We start from the raw sequence: 19,102 nt of genomic DNA, 5'->3' as shown, positions 1-19,102 counted from the left end.
TTCTGTTAACGTGAAGCTGCTTTCGAATTTTTTGCGATGCGTGAAAAGGCCGATTACTTATGCGTGAAATTGTTTTCAGAGTAGGTATAGGGGACCCTCTTGTTTCTGTTTAGTACATACTCGTTGTATAGATTTAAAAAAATATATATATAGAAATAAAACAGTTCAATTTGCTATCATAATGAATTATCTTATTACGATAAAATATATTAACACTATATGTTTGAAAGCTATATTTCAACCCATTTCGTATATATACCACCCCTAGATATTTTTTCATTAAAATTATAGAGTAAAACATTATTAGTTAGGGTTTGTTGCATGCAAACATCGATAAACCTCTCGGGAATCTCAGTAATTGTTACATTGCGAAATTTACTGAGTGTTTTGATTGTGACCTGTGACCTGTGACCTGTGACCTGTGACCTGTGACCTGTGAAAGAAACCTGCCGTTTCCCTTAGGATATGAGTTTACTTGGTGTGTCCCCCTTTTCTGGTTTTACAGCCCCCCTCCTGGTAATTGTTGCACAGTCCTTTATCCGCAAGAATACTTACGTAAAGTCAACGACTGAGCTTTCTTAAGGTGCTCGTAAGGAGGGGTTTTCCTAAACCCTAGCTTATTGACTTAGTGCTAAGTCCAGAAGAAAAAACATTTGGTTGGATGGACATTTGGTTGCAAAGTCGGTGGGAAATGTCATCGACTCAAATATTTCTTAGTTCAGTCCGACCTTACTCAACAAATAAGAATTCTATTTGAACAGTTTGGAAACTCTCTTGGTGAATGTTGTAAATTGCGCACACTTAATGAGTTATTGACGTACTGAGATCGGCCAGCGTTTTCGTGACCGGCTCATCTCAACCTGTCCGGCATTTCACAGGTTAGCCGCTGGCATTGATTTCTATTGGACTGCGTCAAGGAAATCTTACGGTAGAGCAGTATGGCTAAAGTATTGCTTATTCTCGTCAGTCAAACACTTTACTCCACATACCTGTTGCTGACGGGGTAATGGGTCTGATTGTGACATTAAGGTAGGCGAGCCCTGTATCATTACCAACAACGTTTTCAGCTTGACATGCATACTATCCGGAATCAGCCGCAGACACGTTTTTCAACTTCAGTTTTAGCTTCCATATTGGCCAACGTTGGCCATTTTGGCCATTTTGGTCGACGATTTGAAGCTCCGTTAGTTCGTACAGGCTCTGGTTTATGAGAGTGCCTAACTTCTTGTCATCCAGGACGTCAGAATCACGGTAATACCAACGATATCCAGTATCGGGATCCTTTGTGAGCACAATACAGTGCAGTTCAAGGTTGCTACCAGCATAGACAGGTTCTTCCTGTTCCCATATGATAAATATGTGAGGAATGCTGTGGATTTTCTCTTTAGGAGAAAAAAAAGGCAGTGTAAAGGCATAGCTTCTTCGCCAAAGACTTCGACTGTAATGACATTCACGTACATTGGTTGATAACTACCTTGTAGCACTGTCTAAAGATGCTGGGTCACGCACGTGTCACGCAAACGTCACACAATGTTTTGGAGATTCTTACTTATTTACAAATTTAAAGATTACAATACAACAATCATTTTACAGATGAATCGCAAATACAAACAATGAAAATCTGGGAATATTGTCAGTATATAACTCGCTTTCATCACGATTCCACTGATTACTAAAACCTGATCTCTGTAGTGGGCAACAAAGGCTAACGCGGAAAAACGTGCTAACGTCTCATTCAATCAGGATTGATGTTGGTTTTCTCCTAATCAACAGCCTGACCAAAACAAACAAAAAACAAACAGCATGCTTCCCTCAATGATTGGCTACAAAGAGTGTCATGCGAGGCTTTTGAGCCAATCACAGAACGACGCAAAACACTTACGTTAAGGCGTTTCAATTTTCTTCGCGGCAGCGGAAGATTAGAATAAAAGAACGCCTGGTCGCAGGTTACATGATTTCTTCTATACAGTGAATTTTTTAAACTGCGCGTCTATAAAGTGAAAAGAGAACAACGTTCCGTGCTACTTACCAATTACGTCAAAGTTGTACGAATATGTTAATCGGCCATACATGTTCGATACGATGCATGTGTAATTCCCCTCATCAGCGATATCCACTCCAAAGAAGTTAATAATGTAGTCGTATTGCCCTGTTGCTATAGGCTCGCCGGCTCTGTGTCTTCCTTGAAACACCTTGTCATCCTTGTACCACGTGACTACCGGAGCTGGGACACCTTTGGCCTCGCACGTCAGTGTAAACTTGTCGCCTTTCTTATAAGCCGATTTTATCGCCTCCATTTTCGTTGGATAGAGGAATTGTGGCTTTTCTGTAAAGTTGACAATTAAACAGCGTTTGTAACTTCACAGAAGCATAGAACAGAGTAGATTTCTTACTTAGAGCGGTTTTCATTTTATGTTGAAAGTCATCACAGATGCTGGTAATACGGGACATTCAGGACATGTGCAACAAAATGTATGCTTAACTCACATTTGGGAATAACGCATTTCTCCCACTCTTTGAGAACACCACATGTAGATTCCAAAAAGAAGCGATATTATTAGAATTCCTTCTGTTTAATCAAGTACAACTAGTTATAGACTTTAGGAAAGTCCTTCGTCTTGTTTATTCATGACCTAAATAGCAAATTCAGTTTATTCTTTGTCTTCAATTTGATGATCGGAGAAAATGCTTTTGAACAAAGGAAAAAGAAACCCGGATAAACATGTTACCCTGGGTTAGCGCTAATCGGCTTCCGAACAACTGGACTGTGATGGAAAATAAAAGATTTGTAATTAAATCTGAGGATGTAATAATAAGCTGTACCTCCTGTAATGTTTGTAGGTGAAACTGTTGGGTCTAAATAAAGAGAAAATAAACAAAATGAGCGTGTTAGATATACTAATCATCAAATACTATCGTGGAAGAGTTCTCGTCATTTGGTCATTAGCCTCCTAAAGAAACCTAGAACACATACATATTTTTCTTTACCCAAGCAAGTGCCTCGGTTCCCCCCTGTTAGTAACTACGGTCCTGTTCAGAGAGTAAGTTTACGCAAAAACTATTTTCTCAAACTTCTTGGGAAAGGAAAAAAATTACAGGGCGGAATGATAGATTGGATAACTGATAGATTGATAATTTTTACTTGCTCTGTAAAATTGTAAATATGCTAGTCATAATAAAAGTTGTTGTTGTTGTTGTTGGAAGGAACGGGAGGGGGGTAAAGCAATGAACAATTGCTGGTTTTCAGTGTCACGTAATTCAAAGTAGATCAAAATAAAAATCAAAACCGGTCAATAGATAAAGTCCAGAATCTGGGAAATGAAAGAAGGTAAATATGTAAAGACTCTCGCCAAAATTCTGGTCACAGCAATTTTTCTTATGCGAGATATGCGGAGAAATTTTTTACCCAAATTTATAGAGATTTGTATGGAGACTTTGTATGCTTAAAAATAGAAACAATGTAACGCCAGTTCATACTAGTTATGCAACACTTTTGAGTAGTATAGCATGAAATATGCCATGGGTCACTTGTATTTTCTCACACGAGCCTTTAAGTGAGTGTGTATACCAAGAAAATATTGGGAACAAGTTGGATGTTCCATGGTGGGCCACGAGAAATCACTGCATAACTGTTTTATACGGTTTACCATGCCATGGAAAAATACAGTGACCAGCACAACACATGCGATATACGCGCGACGCACGATGGGAAGGTTGGGCGCAATACCGTCGAGTATACAACTGCTTTCCTGCACTCTGATTGGTTATATTTTTTTATGGCATGGTATAAATACCTTTATTAAATAAGTTTGCGGCCACTTAGATAAAAAAAAAGTTATACCTTCAACTATCAATCTTATGGTGCAGTTTGCACTTCCATAACTGTTTGCTGCCACGCAAACAAACACTCCACTGTCGGATTTTTGAACGCGGTCGGTTATTCGTAGAAATCTGTTACTCCTTACTGTGTAACGTCCGGACGGTTGAAGAATGGCTTTACCGTTTTTATACCACGTGTAGTTCTGAGCATCTCTCACGTTACAGACCAGTTTGACTTCTTCTTCACCAACGGGTTTGACGACCCTTGGAGTAGAAGAATTTTTCACTTGAGGAGGAACTGGAAATCAAGGCAAGAAGATTTAAAATAAGTCTTGCTACACGTCATACTGGCTGGGGACATCGTGTTGTGTTATGGGGCAAGACACTTCACTTTCACAGTGCCTCTCTCCACCCTGGTGTATAAATGGGTACGGGCGAATTTAATGCTGGGGGTAACCCTGCGATAGACTAACATCTCATCCAGGGGGGAGTAGAAATACTTCAAGTCGTTTCATGCTACAGGATTAACCGGGATAAGATCCGGCCTGATAAGCCACTTGACTTATACACAGACTTTAACTTTATACATGATATTGAAAACAAGTCGACGGCAGACGACTTAACAACTTAGTGTATCTGGATGACGCATCAAACAGACATATCATTATTCGTCTGATACGAGACGTACAAAACAGACCAATTGATTGTCCGGGTTACCTAATACAGTTGAGAACAGGTCAAAATTGAACTGTCAGCAGAGAAATGACGCCGTTTTCTTAAAAATGGAAGCTGATATTGACATTTACTAATAGATGAACGGGTTTCTTCATCCTTTGGTAGCCATGTGACATTTTGGGAAAATTTCATCCAAACGGAATATTTCGGTAAACTAGTAGTAATCGTAGATTAAAGGGTGCGTTCGAGTATTGGTAGGTTTGGTATGTTAAAAAAGCAAAAATTCTCGGAACAGCATTTTGTGCACAATCAATCAATCAATTAATCATCAATCATTCAATTAACCAATCATCAGCCAGTTAGCAAAATCAATCAATCAATCAATGAATGCATCGATCATCATTCAATCTGCTAAATCCTGCAGATCCCCTTACACTGCTCTCGTGTCCCTAATCATCGCAATTCTGACAATCTTCAATAAATTGTATAGGAAACTAGTCGACAAAAACGTCATGAAAAACTGGCCGCTAAATACATTCAGTTAAACATGCAGCTAAATACAGGAACTGCAACCCTATCAAAGACCTATAAGTAACCATTCCCAAGTAAGGTCTAATTTTAGCTAACGCTGACTCAAAGCCACTGGAGGCTAACCAGAGCGCTTCTCCGGCAAACAATGTTGCCATATAGGCTAGCTGTGGTGTTGGTTAGGCTAACCAAAGTGGTGTTTAGGCTAACCGGAGTGCATTTTAGCTCGGTGAAATTCCTGTCTTTTATAGACAGTTTAAGAAATAAATGAGTATCATTGTTAGTCAGACATAAGTGGTATTCGAATCTTTAAGTCACCTTGCCCGTAAGAAGATGAGATACCACCACCCGGCTTTTCAAAGAGACGTTTACATGTAACCGTTACTCCCCTTTCCCTTAGGGTGTGAGTTTACTTGGTGTGCCCCCCTTTCTGGTTTTACAGCCCCCCTCCTGGCAACTGTTGCTCAGTCCTTTATCCGCAAGAATACTTACGTAAAGTCAACGACTGAGCTTTCTTAAGGTGCTCGTAAGGAGGGGTTTTCCTAAACCCTAGCTTATTGACTTAGTGCTAAGTCCAGAAGAAAAAACATTTGGTTGGATGGATATTTGGTTGCAAAGTCGGTGGGAAATGTCATCGACTCAAATATTTCTTAGTTCAGTCCGACCTTACTCAACAAATAAGAATTCTATTTGAACAGTTTGGAAAATCTCTTGGTGAATGTTGTAAATTGCGCACGCTTAATGAGTTATTGAAGTACTGAGATCGGCCAGCGTTTTCGTGGTCGGTTCATCTCAACCTGTCCGCCATTTCACAGGTTAGCCGCTGGCATTGATTTCTATTGGACTGCGTGGAGGAGGTCTTACGGTAGAGCAGTATGGCTAAAGTATTGCTTATTCTCGTCAGTCAAACACTTTCCTTTACATACCTGTTGCTGACGGGGTAATGGGTCTGATTGTGACATTAAGGTAGGTGAGCCGTGTATCATTACCAACAACGTTTTCAGCTTGACATGCATAATGTCCGGAATCAGCCGCAGACACGTTTTTCAACTTCAGTTTTAGCTTCCATTTTGGCCAAGAGTCGACGATTTGAAACTGCGTTAGTTCGTACAGCCTCTGGTTTATGAGAGTGCCTAACTTCTTGTCATCCAGGACGTCAGAATCACGGTAATACCAACGATATCTAGTATCGGGATCCTTTGTGAGCACAATACAGTGCAGTTCAAGGTTGCTACCAGCATAGACAGGTCCTTCCTGTTCCCATATGATAAATATGTGAGGAACGCTGCGGATTTTCTCTTTAGGAGAAAAAAAAGCCAGTGTAAAGGCATAGCTTCTTCGCCAAAGACTTCGACTGTAATGACATTCACGTACATTGATTGATAACTACCTTGTAGCACTGTCTAAAGGTGCTGGGTCACGCACGTGTCACGCATACGTCACACAATGTTTTGGAGATTCTTACTTATTTACAAATTTAAAGATTACAATACAACAATCATTTTACAGATGAATCGCAAATACAAACAATGAAAATCTGGGAATATTGTCAGTATATAACTCGCTTTCATCATGATTCCACTTATTACTAAAACCTGATCTCTGTAGTGGGCAACAAAGGCTAATGCGGAAAAACGTGCTAACGTCTCATTCAATCAGGATTGATGTTGGTTTTCTCCTAATCAACAGCCTGACCAAAACAAACAAAAAACAAACAGCACGCTTCCCCTCAATGATTGGCTACAAAGAGTGTCATGCGAGGCTTTTGAGCCAATCACAGAACGACGCAAAACACTTACGTTAAGGCGTTTCAATTTTCTTCGCGACAGCGGAAGATTAGAATAAAAGAACGCCTGGTCGCAGGTTACATGATTTCTTCTACACAGTGAATTTTTTAAACTGCGCTTCTATAAAGTGAAAAGAGAACAACGTTCCGTGCTACTTACCAATTACGTCAAAGTTGTACGAATATGTTAATCGGCCATACATGTTCGATACGATGCATGTGTAATTCCCCTCATCAGCGATATCCACTCCAAAGAAGTTAATAATGTAGTCGTGTTGCCCTGTTGCTATAAACTCGCCAGCTCTGTGTCTTCCTTGAAACACCTTGTCATCCTTGTACCACGTGACCACCGGAGCTGGGACACCTTTGGCTTCGCACGTCAGTGTAAACTTGTCGCCTTCCTTATAAGCCGATTTTATCGCCTCCATTTTCGTTGGATAAAGGAATTGTGGCTTTTCTGTAAAGTTGACAATTAAACAGCGTTTGTAACTTCACAGAAGCATAGAACAGAGTAGATTTCTTACTTAGAGCGGTTTTCATTTTATGTTGAAAGTCATCACAGATGCTGGTAATACGGGACATTCAGGACATGTGCAACAAAATGTATGCTTAAATCACATTTGGGAATAACGCATTTCTCCCACTCTTTGAGAACACCACATGTAGATTCCAAAAAGAAGCGATATTATTAGAATTCCTTCTGTTTAATCAAGTACAACTAGTTATAGACTTTCAGAAAGTCCTTCGTCTTGTTTCTTCAGGACCTAAATAGCAAATTCAGTTTATTCTTTGTCTTGAATTTGATGATCGGAAAAAATGCTTTTGAACAAAGGAAAAAGAAACCCAGATAAACATGTCACCCTGGGTTAGCGCTAATCGGCTTCCGAACAACTGGACTGTGATGGAAAATAAAAGATTTGTAATTAAATCTGAGGATGTCATAATAAGCTGTACCTCCTGTAATGTTTGTAGGTGAAACTGTTGGGTCTAAATAAAGAGAAAATAAACAAAATGAGCGTGTTAGATATACTAATCATCAAATACTATCGTGGAAGAGTTCTCATCATTTGGTCATTAGCCTCATAAAGTAACCTAGAACACATACATATTTTTTTTTACCCAAGCAAGTGCCTCGGTTCCCCCCTGTTAGTAGCTACGGTCCTGTTCAGAGAGTAAGTTTACGCAAAAACTATTTTCTCAAACTTCTTGGGAAAGGAAAAAAATTACAGGGTGGGATGATAGATTGGATAACTGATAGATTGATAATTTTTACTTGCTCTGTAAAATTGTAAATATGCTAGTCATAATAAAAGTTGTTGTTGTTGTTGTTGGAAGGAACGGGAAGGGGGTAAAGCAATGAACAATTGCTGGTTTTCAGTGTCACGTAATTCAAAGTAGATCAAAATAAAAATCAAAACCGGTCAATAGATAAAGTCCAGAATCTGGGAAATGAAAGAAGGTAAATATGCAAAGACTCTCGCCAAAATTCTGGTCACAGCAATTTTCCTTATGCGAGATATTTTTCAGACACGTTTTTCAACTTCAGGTTTAGCTTCCATTTTGGGCAAGGGTCGACGTTTTGAAACGGGGTTAGTTCGTACAGCCTCTGGTTTATGAGAGTGCCTAACTTCTTGTCATCCAGGACGTCAGAATCACGGTAATACCAACGATATCTAGTATCGGGATCCTTTGTGAGCACAATACAGTGCAGTTCAAGGTTGCTACCAGCATAGACAGGTTCTTCCTGTTCCCATATGATAAATATGTGAGGAACGCTGTGGATTTTCTCTTTAGGAGAAAAAAAAGCCAGTGTAAAGGCATAGCGTCTTCGCCAAAGACTTTGACTGTAATGACATTCACGTACATTGATTGATAACTACCTTGTAGCACTGTCTAAAGATGCTGGGTCACGCACGTGTCACGCAAACGTCACACAATGTTTTGGAGATTCTTACTTATTTACAAATTTAAAGATTACAATACAACAATCATTTTACAGATGAATCGCAAATACAAACAATGAAAATCTGGGAATATTGTCAGTATATAACTCGCTTTCATCACGATTCCACTGATTACTAAAACCTGATCTCTGTATCTCATTCAATCAGGATTGATGTCGGTTTTCTCCTAATCAACAGCCTGACCAAAACAAACAAAAAACAAACAGCATGCTTCCCCTCAATGATTGGCTACAAAGAGTGTCATGCGAGGCTTTTGAGCCAATCACAGAACGACGCAAAACACTTACATTCAGCCGTTTCAATTTTCTTTGCGGCAGCGGAAGATTAGAATAAAAGAACGCCTGGTCGCAGGTTACATGATTTCTTCTATACAGTGAATTTTTTAAACTGCGCTTCTATAAAGTGAAAAGAGAACAACGTTCCGTGCTACTTAACAATTACGTCAAAGGTGTACGAATATGTTAATCGGCCATACATGTTCGATACGATGCATGTGTAATTCCCCTCATCAGCGATATCCACTCCAGTGGGCTACCCTCGAAGAAATGGGAGATGGCCACTTAATAGGAGTTGGCCGCTTGATAGAGGTTGCTGTATCTTGAATATTTTTTCACTATCGAGTTATGGCTCTTGATGTAGCTAAATTTCTTAGTAAACATGGAGTCAGTTCAAGACAATCATGATAGACGTCATTCTCGGAGACCCAGGGGTAGTTAGTGGAAAAAAGTCTAAAGGTGTCTTCGCACGAACTTTTTTCCCACCCGTTTAGACTTTTCTCCGCTCCCACTAACGGCCCCTGGGTCTCCGAGGCTGACGTCTATAATGATTGTCTTGAATTGACTCCATGTTCACTAAGAAATTTATAACCCGATAGTGAAAAAATATTCAAGGTACACCAACCTCTATTAAGAGGCCAACCCCTATTAAGCGGCCACCTCCCATTTCACCGAGGGTAGCCCACTATATTATATGTAAACCAAAAATAATTGCACAGCGCGAAAAGTCCTAGGTACGAGTTTAGCGTTACAGTATTTACGCAGGGCGTGTAGGTAGCGGTGGTCTAGTAAAAGATGACAACACGGGCAATGGTTAACTATTCATTTTTTTACTGCTTAATTTAATCTCTTCCTACTCAACAAGATTGTGTGCTCCCTGTGGTTCCAAGCCTTACGGAGCCTTACTTATTAGGATAGAAATTGTCCTACCCCTACCCCCTAAAATGGGATGACAGCATTGCGTGACGGACAACCAAGGAACCGCTGCAAGCAAGGATTCAAGCAGCGATAGATCAAACGATGATCAAACGTGATATTTTGGTGTAGTGGAAAGGCAGCAGCTATCCACAAATCACTAGCCGTTTTTGACCTAGATGCAGTGCTGATCATATGTGTCGAAAGAGGGTCATAGATTCATGGTATTCGACCATTAAATAAGTTGACAGTTGGCGATGTACATCGGACGTTGTGTAAACAAAAGCAAACCTCTGCTTTATGTGCGACGAATGGTGACAGAAACACGTCAAATCGGCTTTTGGACCTGCCTTTTACAGCAAATAAGGTTAGAACATTTCGAAATTATCAGCTCTATGTCTATTTCAACTTAATATAGCTGAAGACATGTGGCGCGTGCTAAAATATATACCTAACCCGTAAATTGAAATTTGACGACGGATGGTCAAATATCTGCATTTTTAACGTACTTTGAAAAGCTCTCGCGCCGCACACAATCATTTGCCCAAAGAAATGTTTAGAGGAATCTGTAGACCATCCTTCTGCGATTCAACCACCAGAAGCTTAATCCATTTGATGGTTTCGCACATGGTAAAAATCGATTATTTTTACGACGTACTTTGAAGTGAATGAAATACAAGTCTTCGAAATTTAATTATTTTGCACCCAACAAACACCGCAACATTCCCTAAAATCAACCCAGTACACATTTAAACATTGCAAAAAAATATTTGAGTGTTTTAAAGACGGAAGAATGATGTCGTTTTGCATGCGAGGCTCTCAAACTTGTTTAATGAAATGGTGCGTCAAATGACGATTTTAACGGAATTTGGTTACTTGCATATTTCTGTGAAATAAAAGGATATTTTGCCAAAAAAAAACTATTCAGTAGTTTCTGTCATGCCCTAGCCTATCTACCGTAAAAATATGAGCGAAATCCAATTCTCGACCCTTGCCGAGTTATTTTCCATATTTATGGACAGGGACTCTTAACATTGCTTTACTCTTCGGCCCAATACCCAGGGTCTTTTCAGAAAGCAGAAAGAAGCCAAAAGATCCAAAGAGAATATTCCAAAAGCGAGAAGACTGTGTTCCTTGTCGTGAATTAATAATGACAAGGAATAGTTTTCACTAGAGCTGCCACCTCACGTTAATTATATTTTCTAGAGAAGCTGTGCAATGTTAACAACAACACTGAGGTCTTAAGCTTATTTCTGTTGAGATTCTGATCTGTCTGCGTGTTGTGTTTTTCGATCGAGTCTGTCGTCTACCCCGTGGCTGATACATGTCTTACAAATCAAGTTGTGTAAGGCAAAATTATTTCCAGTACTGCTCAATAACTTCAAAGAAATCAATGTCAGAAGCAAGGCACTTTTAAAAGGTTACGTTTGGATTAACCGTTCTTGAGGCCGCACAGAATACTCCCGAAGGACCTGCCGAAGCAACCTCGTGGAATAAATTACCCAGAGCACTTTGTGTGCTTGCTGAAAAATTACCCGCTACGCTTAGACTCGCCAAAGTTTGGTCAAATCGATTTTCTAACCTCTACAATATTTATATCCATTTCTTCATACCCGCGCGGATTCTATGGTGCCTCCTCGGCTTTCCGGCTCTGCCCGGAAAACCTGCCCAGGCAATTACTTACGGTTTAGTCTGTAGACAATGGCTTAGGCTTGTTCTATAGCGTAACCCCATGCATTTTCCACAATGCAAGCGTATTTTCCTGGTGCGTTGTATGCCTATTTAAAATGAACTTCCTGAAAATATGGTTAACGCTGCAAACATACAGACCTTCTGTCGCCGACCAAGAACCTTTTTATTCACATCACAATTTTTTAGAAGATTTAAATTGTAATTTTAAATTGTAATATTAGTTTTATAAATGTATTCTTAGATTCTTATATTTCTAATGTATAATTTAATCAATGCTATAGATAAATTTTTAGTATATATTTAATTAATTTTATTTTTACAGGGCCACTATGGATACCAGCCGTCGAGTTGAATGGGCCACAATGACAATTATCTGAAAAAATTGCTATAATAAAATAATTCACTCAACAGAGAGAGAACATTAATCTTACCTGACGTTGAATTTCGATGTGTTTTCCGCGTTGAACCTTAAGAAAACCCGAATAAAATTAATTGAAAAGTGAATGGGGACGTAACGGTTGCGTTTGGAACAAAAATACTTTTGCCTGCCGCAAAATCAAGCTTAAAAGAGATCACAACAATTTCATCTGATTCTAGAGCCAGTTACGTACGGTATTTTTCTAGTTCTCCAATTAACAACTGTTGGCTGCCGGAAAACACTGCACCCTCCGGGAAAGAAATCCTTAGGAAAGACTCCCATGTAAAAAGGACCGGGGGGTGCTCGTCCTACCTTTCAGGGGTTAAAAAGGCGGTTTTGGTGTCCCTTAGGGTGTTCAGCCTAAAAAATGTGCACCGCAGGAGCTTTCGAGGTATCTTAAAGGGTATTAAACAGAAAAAGATATGAGGGGAGCTAATTCTCTATTTTCCAATTGCCCATAATTCACTCTGTTTGCCCCCCAAATTTTGCATAAACTATTGTTATGAAATGCTCTGGGGAATATGCAGACCTCCCAAGTGTATTTCACAACAATAGTTTATGCAAAATGTGGGGGCAAACGGAGTGAGTTATAGGGAATTGAAAAATAGAGAATGTACTGTTTTAGAATTGGTACCTCTTAGCGATGAAAAATTATTTCAAGCCACGCCCACAAAACAGAATCTTGGTACCTCTTAGGGGTTCTTTTAAAAATTTCCGACGAGGACCCCCCGTCCTTTTTATATGGGAGTCCCCCTCCGGAAAAAAATCCCTTGCAAGGAAGCAATTAATACAATGTAGCGACGGTAGAGCAGGCGTTGGTCCCCAATACTGGTAAAGTCAAAACTTGTCATCATCGAACTTTGTCAGCTGAAAGCGCGTTCTACAACTTATATTAGGTTTTTAAGCTGACGAATTTTTAAACCGTGTTTAAAGATTAAATGTAAAAATGAAATGTAAATGTAAATTATTGAAACTCAAACGCGGGATTCGTTTATGAATTCAACAACTCTAGTGTGGCGTTTACCCACCCAGTTATGCCCAAGTGAAAAAACAAAATGTTTAGATCATTCTGTTTGAATGTTTCGAAATGGTTAGTGACCTCTTGCGCATACAATCATGCTTAAGAAAATAACCGACTGAATGTGTATCTCAGACCAAAACTGAGAAAGTGGCCTTGATAACGAGGTGATCGTTTGAACGAGCTGCTAGTAAGGTCCAGGCCTACTTTAATATTATACTGTTAACTCACTTCCAACTAAAAGCTGCATACTGTAGAAGTTTCTTCCGCAGTCATTCTCAGCTACACACGTGTAAAATCCAACATCGTCTTTTTGAACCCTCTTTATCTTTAAATATTGGTTCGACTTGAGTCTCATCCTCGGATGGTCCGATGGACTAATTGTCTTGTTATTCTTTAGCCAAGACGTGATTACACCATTTTCTTTAACCCGGCAAGTAAGTCGAACATCCTTTCCCTCGATGACGTCAACAGTCTTAGGCACGTTTCCCGTCTTATCACGGATGTCAGGAACTGAAAGAAAAGAACACTGATAAGACATATATACATAGTAACTATTGTTTTAGAAGTCACAGGTTGAGGGTTCTTTAAATCTCGTCTGTGGAATAGGCAAACCGCCTTTCATTTTCACTCCTATGCTTCTTTATGTTGAGTAGGTTTGTCTTGGGAGTTGACAATTTTACTTGTAAACGCATTTAATTCCAGACATAAAATCCCACAAAACAGTCTGGTTTAGAAAATTGAGTCAACCAGGATCCCGCAAAATGCTTGCCGAATCAAAAACTGGAATACAGAAACTTGACTGAGCTCTTGAGCTCCTGTTCTTTCCTTCCTTCCTTCCTTCCTTCATTCCTTCCGCCCGGGACAGTTTCGTCAGCAGGAGTCCAACTGTACTCGAGTTGGACACAGACTAGCACCCGGATGTCATATATTTGATGTTAGCGTGAGGGAGGGTTGAATGCGAGTGAGTGAAACAAGGCACAAGACAAATGTTATTGAATCTGGAAAGGGGATAATTCTTCAGTCGACCATTCCTGTAACTTCTCTTGTACCACAACTCTCCCTTGGGTCCAATCTTTGGGTCTTAAGCTCGCCCCAACCCCCCAATTTCACCACCTATCGTGAAAAAAAAAAACACCACTTACACGCAAACACCGACTGGGTACGAGTCTGATTTCAGTCAGGAAACTGACAGTGAAATAGAAGAACAATGTAAGATCGGAAGTCACTGAATCATTTCTAGACTGACAGTAGTTTATTTCTTTTCCTTAGTTTTTCGGAAAAAAAAAAAACCAAAGCGTCGGAAAAATTAAGCAACAAGCGGTGAAGTGGCGTGTCTTCCCATCTCTCTTTCCCCTTCTATTTCCTCCCTGGTTTTCTCAGTCATCTATTAGATTTCCACTCGCGCGAAGTAATCGAGAAAGGTCAATGAGAGACGTCAAGCAGTTCTTTCCTCTGGAAAAATAAAAATAGCGAGAGCCAAAAACCTGTAGTTTAAGGATCATATTGTTTACTTAAACTTTCGATGTTTCAGACAAAGAATATATTCAAAGCAACTGTTACAAACGCAAACGGAAACGGAAATGCGTCATGCTGAGCTCAGACGATAAAGTATCGCTATGGCATTTCCGCTGAAGAGAGAGTGGACAAGGAAATTTAAATATCACTGAGAATCTTCGGGTCGTCGCTTCCCGTATCTACCACCGTTTGGAGGGAAGAACAGCACAACATTCATCGGTTAATCTAGCTTACTCTACCTTACCTGACATAATTTCTCTATAAGCAGTAAATATACTACTCCATTCGCTATTGTGTCCACGCACGATACATTTAAATCAAAGTAGCAATTTTGACAAACCTTGTTGACTTCTCCCAAGGATTGATAAAAAATTATTGAAGATATTTGGTTTTCACATAGGTTAGATGTTGGAATATATTACGAAATAAACGGCTTTTCTAAAGTGTCTAAACAACTCGCTTTCATAAAAGCAATTGAGACCAAACGTTATCGCCATGGAAGCCACATGCGGTTCTCAACCGTAACTGCCTATTTTTTGGGGTTACCCATGGTACTTCAAACATGATAACATTTTCATTTTTTAAGGAGTAGAAAGGCGCAAACGCTTAGTTAGGCAAAATTGACACCAAGCAATTAAAAAAAATTGGTTTGAAATTTGACAGCGATCGCGTTTCAAGCGAACAAAGACAACAAGCGAATGAGTTGCATGGTCTCCTAATTGCGCTTTTATCGATTAGAGGTTACCAAAAATGCCGGTTATCACCCTGGACCGGGGCTCGTACAACTTCACAAGGGGTTTTGACTGGGCTTATAAACGGGCAAGTTATATCCGAGAAGGGCGAGGGGCTTTTTTGAACTTCCAAGGGAAACGGGAATTGGTTTGAAAAATTTGGTAGTTCGAGAAATCAGAGACAAAATTACATTGCTCGACTGACGGGAGGAAAACGACTTTTCGTTCTAGTCATCACTGAGGAAGTTCAAAGTCTCGAGGAGTCGAGAAATCTGGATTCGAGAAGGGGCTATAAGTAGCGGCTTACATTTAATAGGCTCCTGGGGAGGCTTATAACACCGGAATTTTACGGTATATGCTTGGGAAATTGAGTAAATGTCCAGCAATCTGAGATTTTCAAAAGATTTTCTACGGAAAGGCTTTTAAAACCCCCCTGAGAGTATAGTCTATGATTGTTTGGAAATGCCAAGCGACTCCAAAAATTATTTTAGTATTTTCCGAGCTTTAGCCGCACACAATCAGCGGCTCCCCAGGTCCAACCGGTTTTCGTATCGAGTTCTAGCATGCTCATCAGCTCGGAAAATTTGTCAACAAGAAAATCAAAGGGAGTTTCGGAATCGCTTAGCATTTCCAAACCAACATAGATTTCTCTAAAAGGGTTGAATTGGACATTTTGCTGAAAATCTGTTAAAATTTCGGACTGCCGGGCTTTAAGGTTCAACTGAGTTTCATAGTTTACAAACCTGAGCATGGCTGTGCTTCGTTTATTAGTACAAGAACCAGAACGGCCACCGACGACGCCATTGACAAGAAACGAAGAATCATCGCACCAGAATTGGACCTTGCATGAGCAGCTCAACTTCTTCCTACTTGGAATGAAGAAAGCGAACATCGAGAGTCGGGCGGTCAAATTTGAGTTCTACGTAACGATTACAGACCACATCTGCTACATCTCTTTCTGATTTCAATCAAGTTCACAAAACGAAACAAGAACGCCACTATGTCACTGCTATGTTCTCCGCCTATACATGAATCAATTAGAAAGAATTGAAGCTAGAAATCCAGATAAGCACTGTAGTTCACAGTGTACTCTTATTACAAAGTCTTCTAGCCTACCTGTTAAGTCTGTAATTTAGTGTCAACACAGAACATCAGCGCCTTGTACAGGTAGTTGGAAGTAACTGGACTGAGTGAGGGAAGCTGGCGGCTGACGTATGATTGACACTTCTGGCATATCTCTAACCCTTCGTGGTGTTCATGACCTTGTAAACAATATTTCGCCAAGTTGTATTACAGCAAAAAAATACCACACGCAAACTCACGACATGAATTTGAATGACCTGAATTTACGTTCGCTTTCTTCATAAGCTTCACTGTGAGAGTACATCAACGTATTGAAATAGAAAGCCTCCTTCAAATCACGAACACTGAACATTCATACGTGAATCGATAAGAAACAAGCCGGAAGTCCAGACAGGGCACTGTCCAAAGATAGATTTATTAAGGTCATTAAGTGTACAGATGAAAAGCTTCTCGGCGGCCTCGGGTGATAAACCTCTGTGTTGACACTGGTAGGGAGGCCAAAAGCTGATGGGGGTATCTTTTCGGTTTTCGAATGCCAGAAGTTGTTGGCGACGTATAGAACTAAAACTGGCTTCCGTTCCATTATCTGGAGGACGGAACTTGTACTGGCGTTCTAGATAAAGCACCCCAAGCAGTAACCTCCCACGCAAACGTTCTTAGGCTTGTCACGCGTTCCTCCGAACGAACGTTCGTGGGGAGGAACGCGTGACAAGCCTAACAACGTCTGCGCGGGAGGCTATCCAAGCATACTACAGTCAACTCTTTCTTAACGGACACCTCTATAAGACGGACACCTAATGCTGGTCCCGGCCGTTTCTCATGACCAAACCTCTATAAGACGGACACCTCCATAAGACGGACAACGGACAATTTGAAATCGTCAACGGACACTTGTGAAGTGCTGAATGTGACATCTTTTTAGACTGACTTGGTGCCACGAAAGACAGTCCTGAGTCATAACATGATTATGTTCCCGTTTGCAGAATGCACTGTTCAAAGTTTGGATTCTAGTTAACCCTTTTATTAAATCCATTTTGAAATCACTGGCTATCCTTGCAATCTGATTGGCTCTCAATGGTGCGATTTATTCACGAATCGCACTATTTTTTGCTCTAAATCGCATCTTTTTCTCAGCCATTGAGAATGGGACAGTAAAACAAAACAACAAATCAGATTTCAATATTAGTTTAAAGTAAACAATAAAATTTCAGGAAAATGAAAGGCAAAAAGCCATTGTGTGGATAATTTAGCAACTAGTATTCCCAAAACTCTGTTGTTATTGCGTGTTTTTTTCCAAAAAACTGGACGAATGTAATTAATTACAGTTTCTAAATGACGATTATCAGCTCCTTCAGGCTGAACACCAACTTTAATGGAAGTTTCCAACTTTCAGTGTCCATTTTGACGAATATTTTGGCGATTTTTCTTCAATATCTGCTCAAAATCCGTATGATACCGAGTCCAGTAAAACATAAACAAACGAAAACCACTCAACAACAAATTCAGGGCCTTTTCCGCCAGAAGCTGTTAAAACATAAATACACGGACAATTTTACGGATATTGTTTTCTTTTTGTGGGTAAAATATATTTTCTTTTCGTTTTATCAAAGCGTTGGATTTAAAGGGAATAATAAATACGCTGAAAAAAGGTATTACGTCAGCCATGGAATGCGCTGACGTTGCAGCTTTCACTTTCGCTACGTGACAAATAAGATCGTGTTTACTTTGCAAGTTTATTTCGGCAGAAGCGACGGTCATTAATTTATTTGTAATTTTGCGAGTATTTCTTGTGGTTTTAGGCAAATGAAGTAAATCCTTTGACTGTTACATCGCCGCGAGTTCATAGATCGGAAGGAAAATTGAATATTTGCAAGCCAAGCAAAGAACGTGTCAGAACGTGCAAAGACTACGTCATTGATAGGGAAATAACCACCGTAGTAAAGATAGCCGTAGATAACGCAATTCTTGAATTATGTGACTCGTGTGACTTCTTTGCTAACCCTTAACTCAAGGGAAAAAAACAATTAAATTTAATCGTGACTTTAAAGAAAGAAAGCGGTTTGTAATAATGTTCGTATCTTCATGCCCATACATATCCCGAAGAAAGTTCCAGATTAAGACTATTACGTCATCGGAGATGTCACAACGGCTACGACTGATGGTGCGATAATAGAGTTTGTGTTGATTAAGTGCTGTGATGTCTACAGTAATCAATGAATCATCAAAGATTTCTTTGAAATATGCACTGCGTTGCGACTGTAGTACTAAGAAAACAGTTAAATTTTAAAAGCGCGGTTATAAGATCTAACAGATCTTCTTGTTTTTTTGTCGGTGACCAGACGCAGACCCCCGCTCGGCCAAACTTTGAGTCACGCAACGTGTGATGTTTTTCCGCCAGAAGCTGTTAAAACATAAATACACGGACAATTTTACGGATATTGTTTTCTTTTTTGTGGGTGAAATACATTTTCTTTTCGTTTTATCAAGGCGTTGGATTCAAAGGGAATAATAAATACGCTGAAAAAAGGTATTACGTCAGCCATGGAATGCGCTGACGTTGCAGCTTTCACTTTCGCTACGTGACAAATAAGATCGTGTTTACTTTGCAAGTTTATTTCGGCAGAAGCGACGGTCATTAATTTATTTGTAATTTTGCGAGTATTTCTTGCGGTTTTAGGCA

General features: G+C 39.8%; 1 protein-coding gene across 3 annotated transcripts in view; it reads right to left on the bottom strand.

Moving 5' to 3' along the window:
• LOC145478245 (fibroblast growth factor receptor 4-like) overlaps nucleotides 1-16,558 on the bottom strand; it is a 52,081-nt gene extending 35,523 nt beyond the window's left edge. Inside the window, exons 1-9 of one of the 3 annotated variants that reach the window (XM_081456189.1) lie at nucleotides 16,456-16,558; nucleotides 16,083-16,208; nucleotides 13,322-13,603; nucleotides 12,086-12,121; nucleotides 7,763-7,795; nucleotides 6,969-7,265; nucleotides 5,949-6,320; nucleotides 2,824-2,856; nucleotides 2,030-2,326 (exon numbers count right to left, since the gene is read on the bottom strand). In XM_081456189.1, coding sequence (XP_081312315.1) covers nucleotides 2,030-2,326; nucleotides 2,824-2,856; nucleotides 5,949-6,320; nucleotides 6,969-7,265; nucleotides 7,763-7,795; nucleotides 12,086-12,121; nucleotides 13,322-13,603; nucleotides 16,083-16,164 — 1,432 coding nt within the window. In that variant the 5' untranslated portion in view covers nucleotides 16,165-16,208; nucleotides 16,456-16,558. The remainder of the gene's footprint in view (nucleotides 1-2,029; nucleotides 2,327-2,823; nucleotides 2,857-5,948; nucleotides 6,321-6,968; nucleotides 7,266-7,762; nucleotides 7,796-12,085; nucleotides 12,122-13,321; nucleotides 13,604-16,082; nucleotides 16,209-16,455) is intronic. The other 2 variants (XM_081456190.1, XM_081456191.1) reach the window with 2 other exon arrangements.
• Nucleotides 16,559-19,102: the final 2,544 nt, after the last annotated feature.

This window comes from Orbicella franksi, chromosome 2 (genome assembly GCF_964199315.1).
Source record: "Orbicella franksi chromosome 2, jaOrbFran1.1, whole genome shotgun sequence".
NCBI lineage: Eukaryota > Metazoa > Cnidaria > Anthozoa > Scleractinia > Merulinidae > Orbicella > Orbicella franksi.
This window is presented reverse-complemented; position numbering and strand designations above follow the sequence as displayed.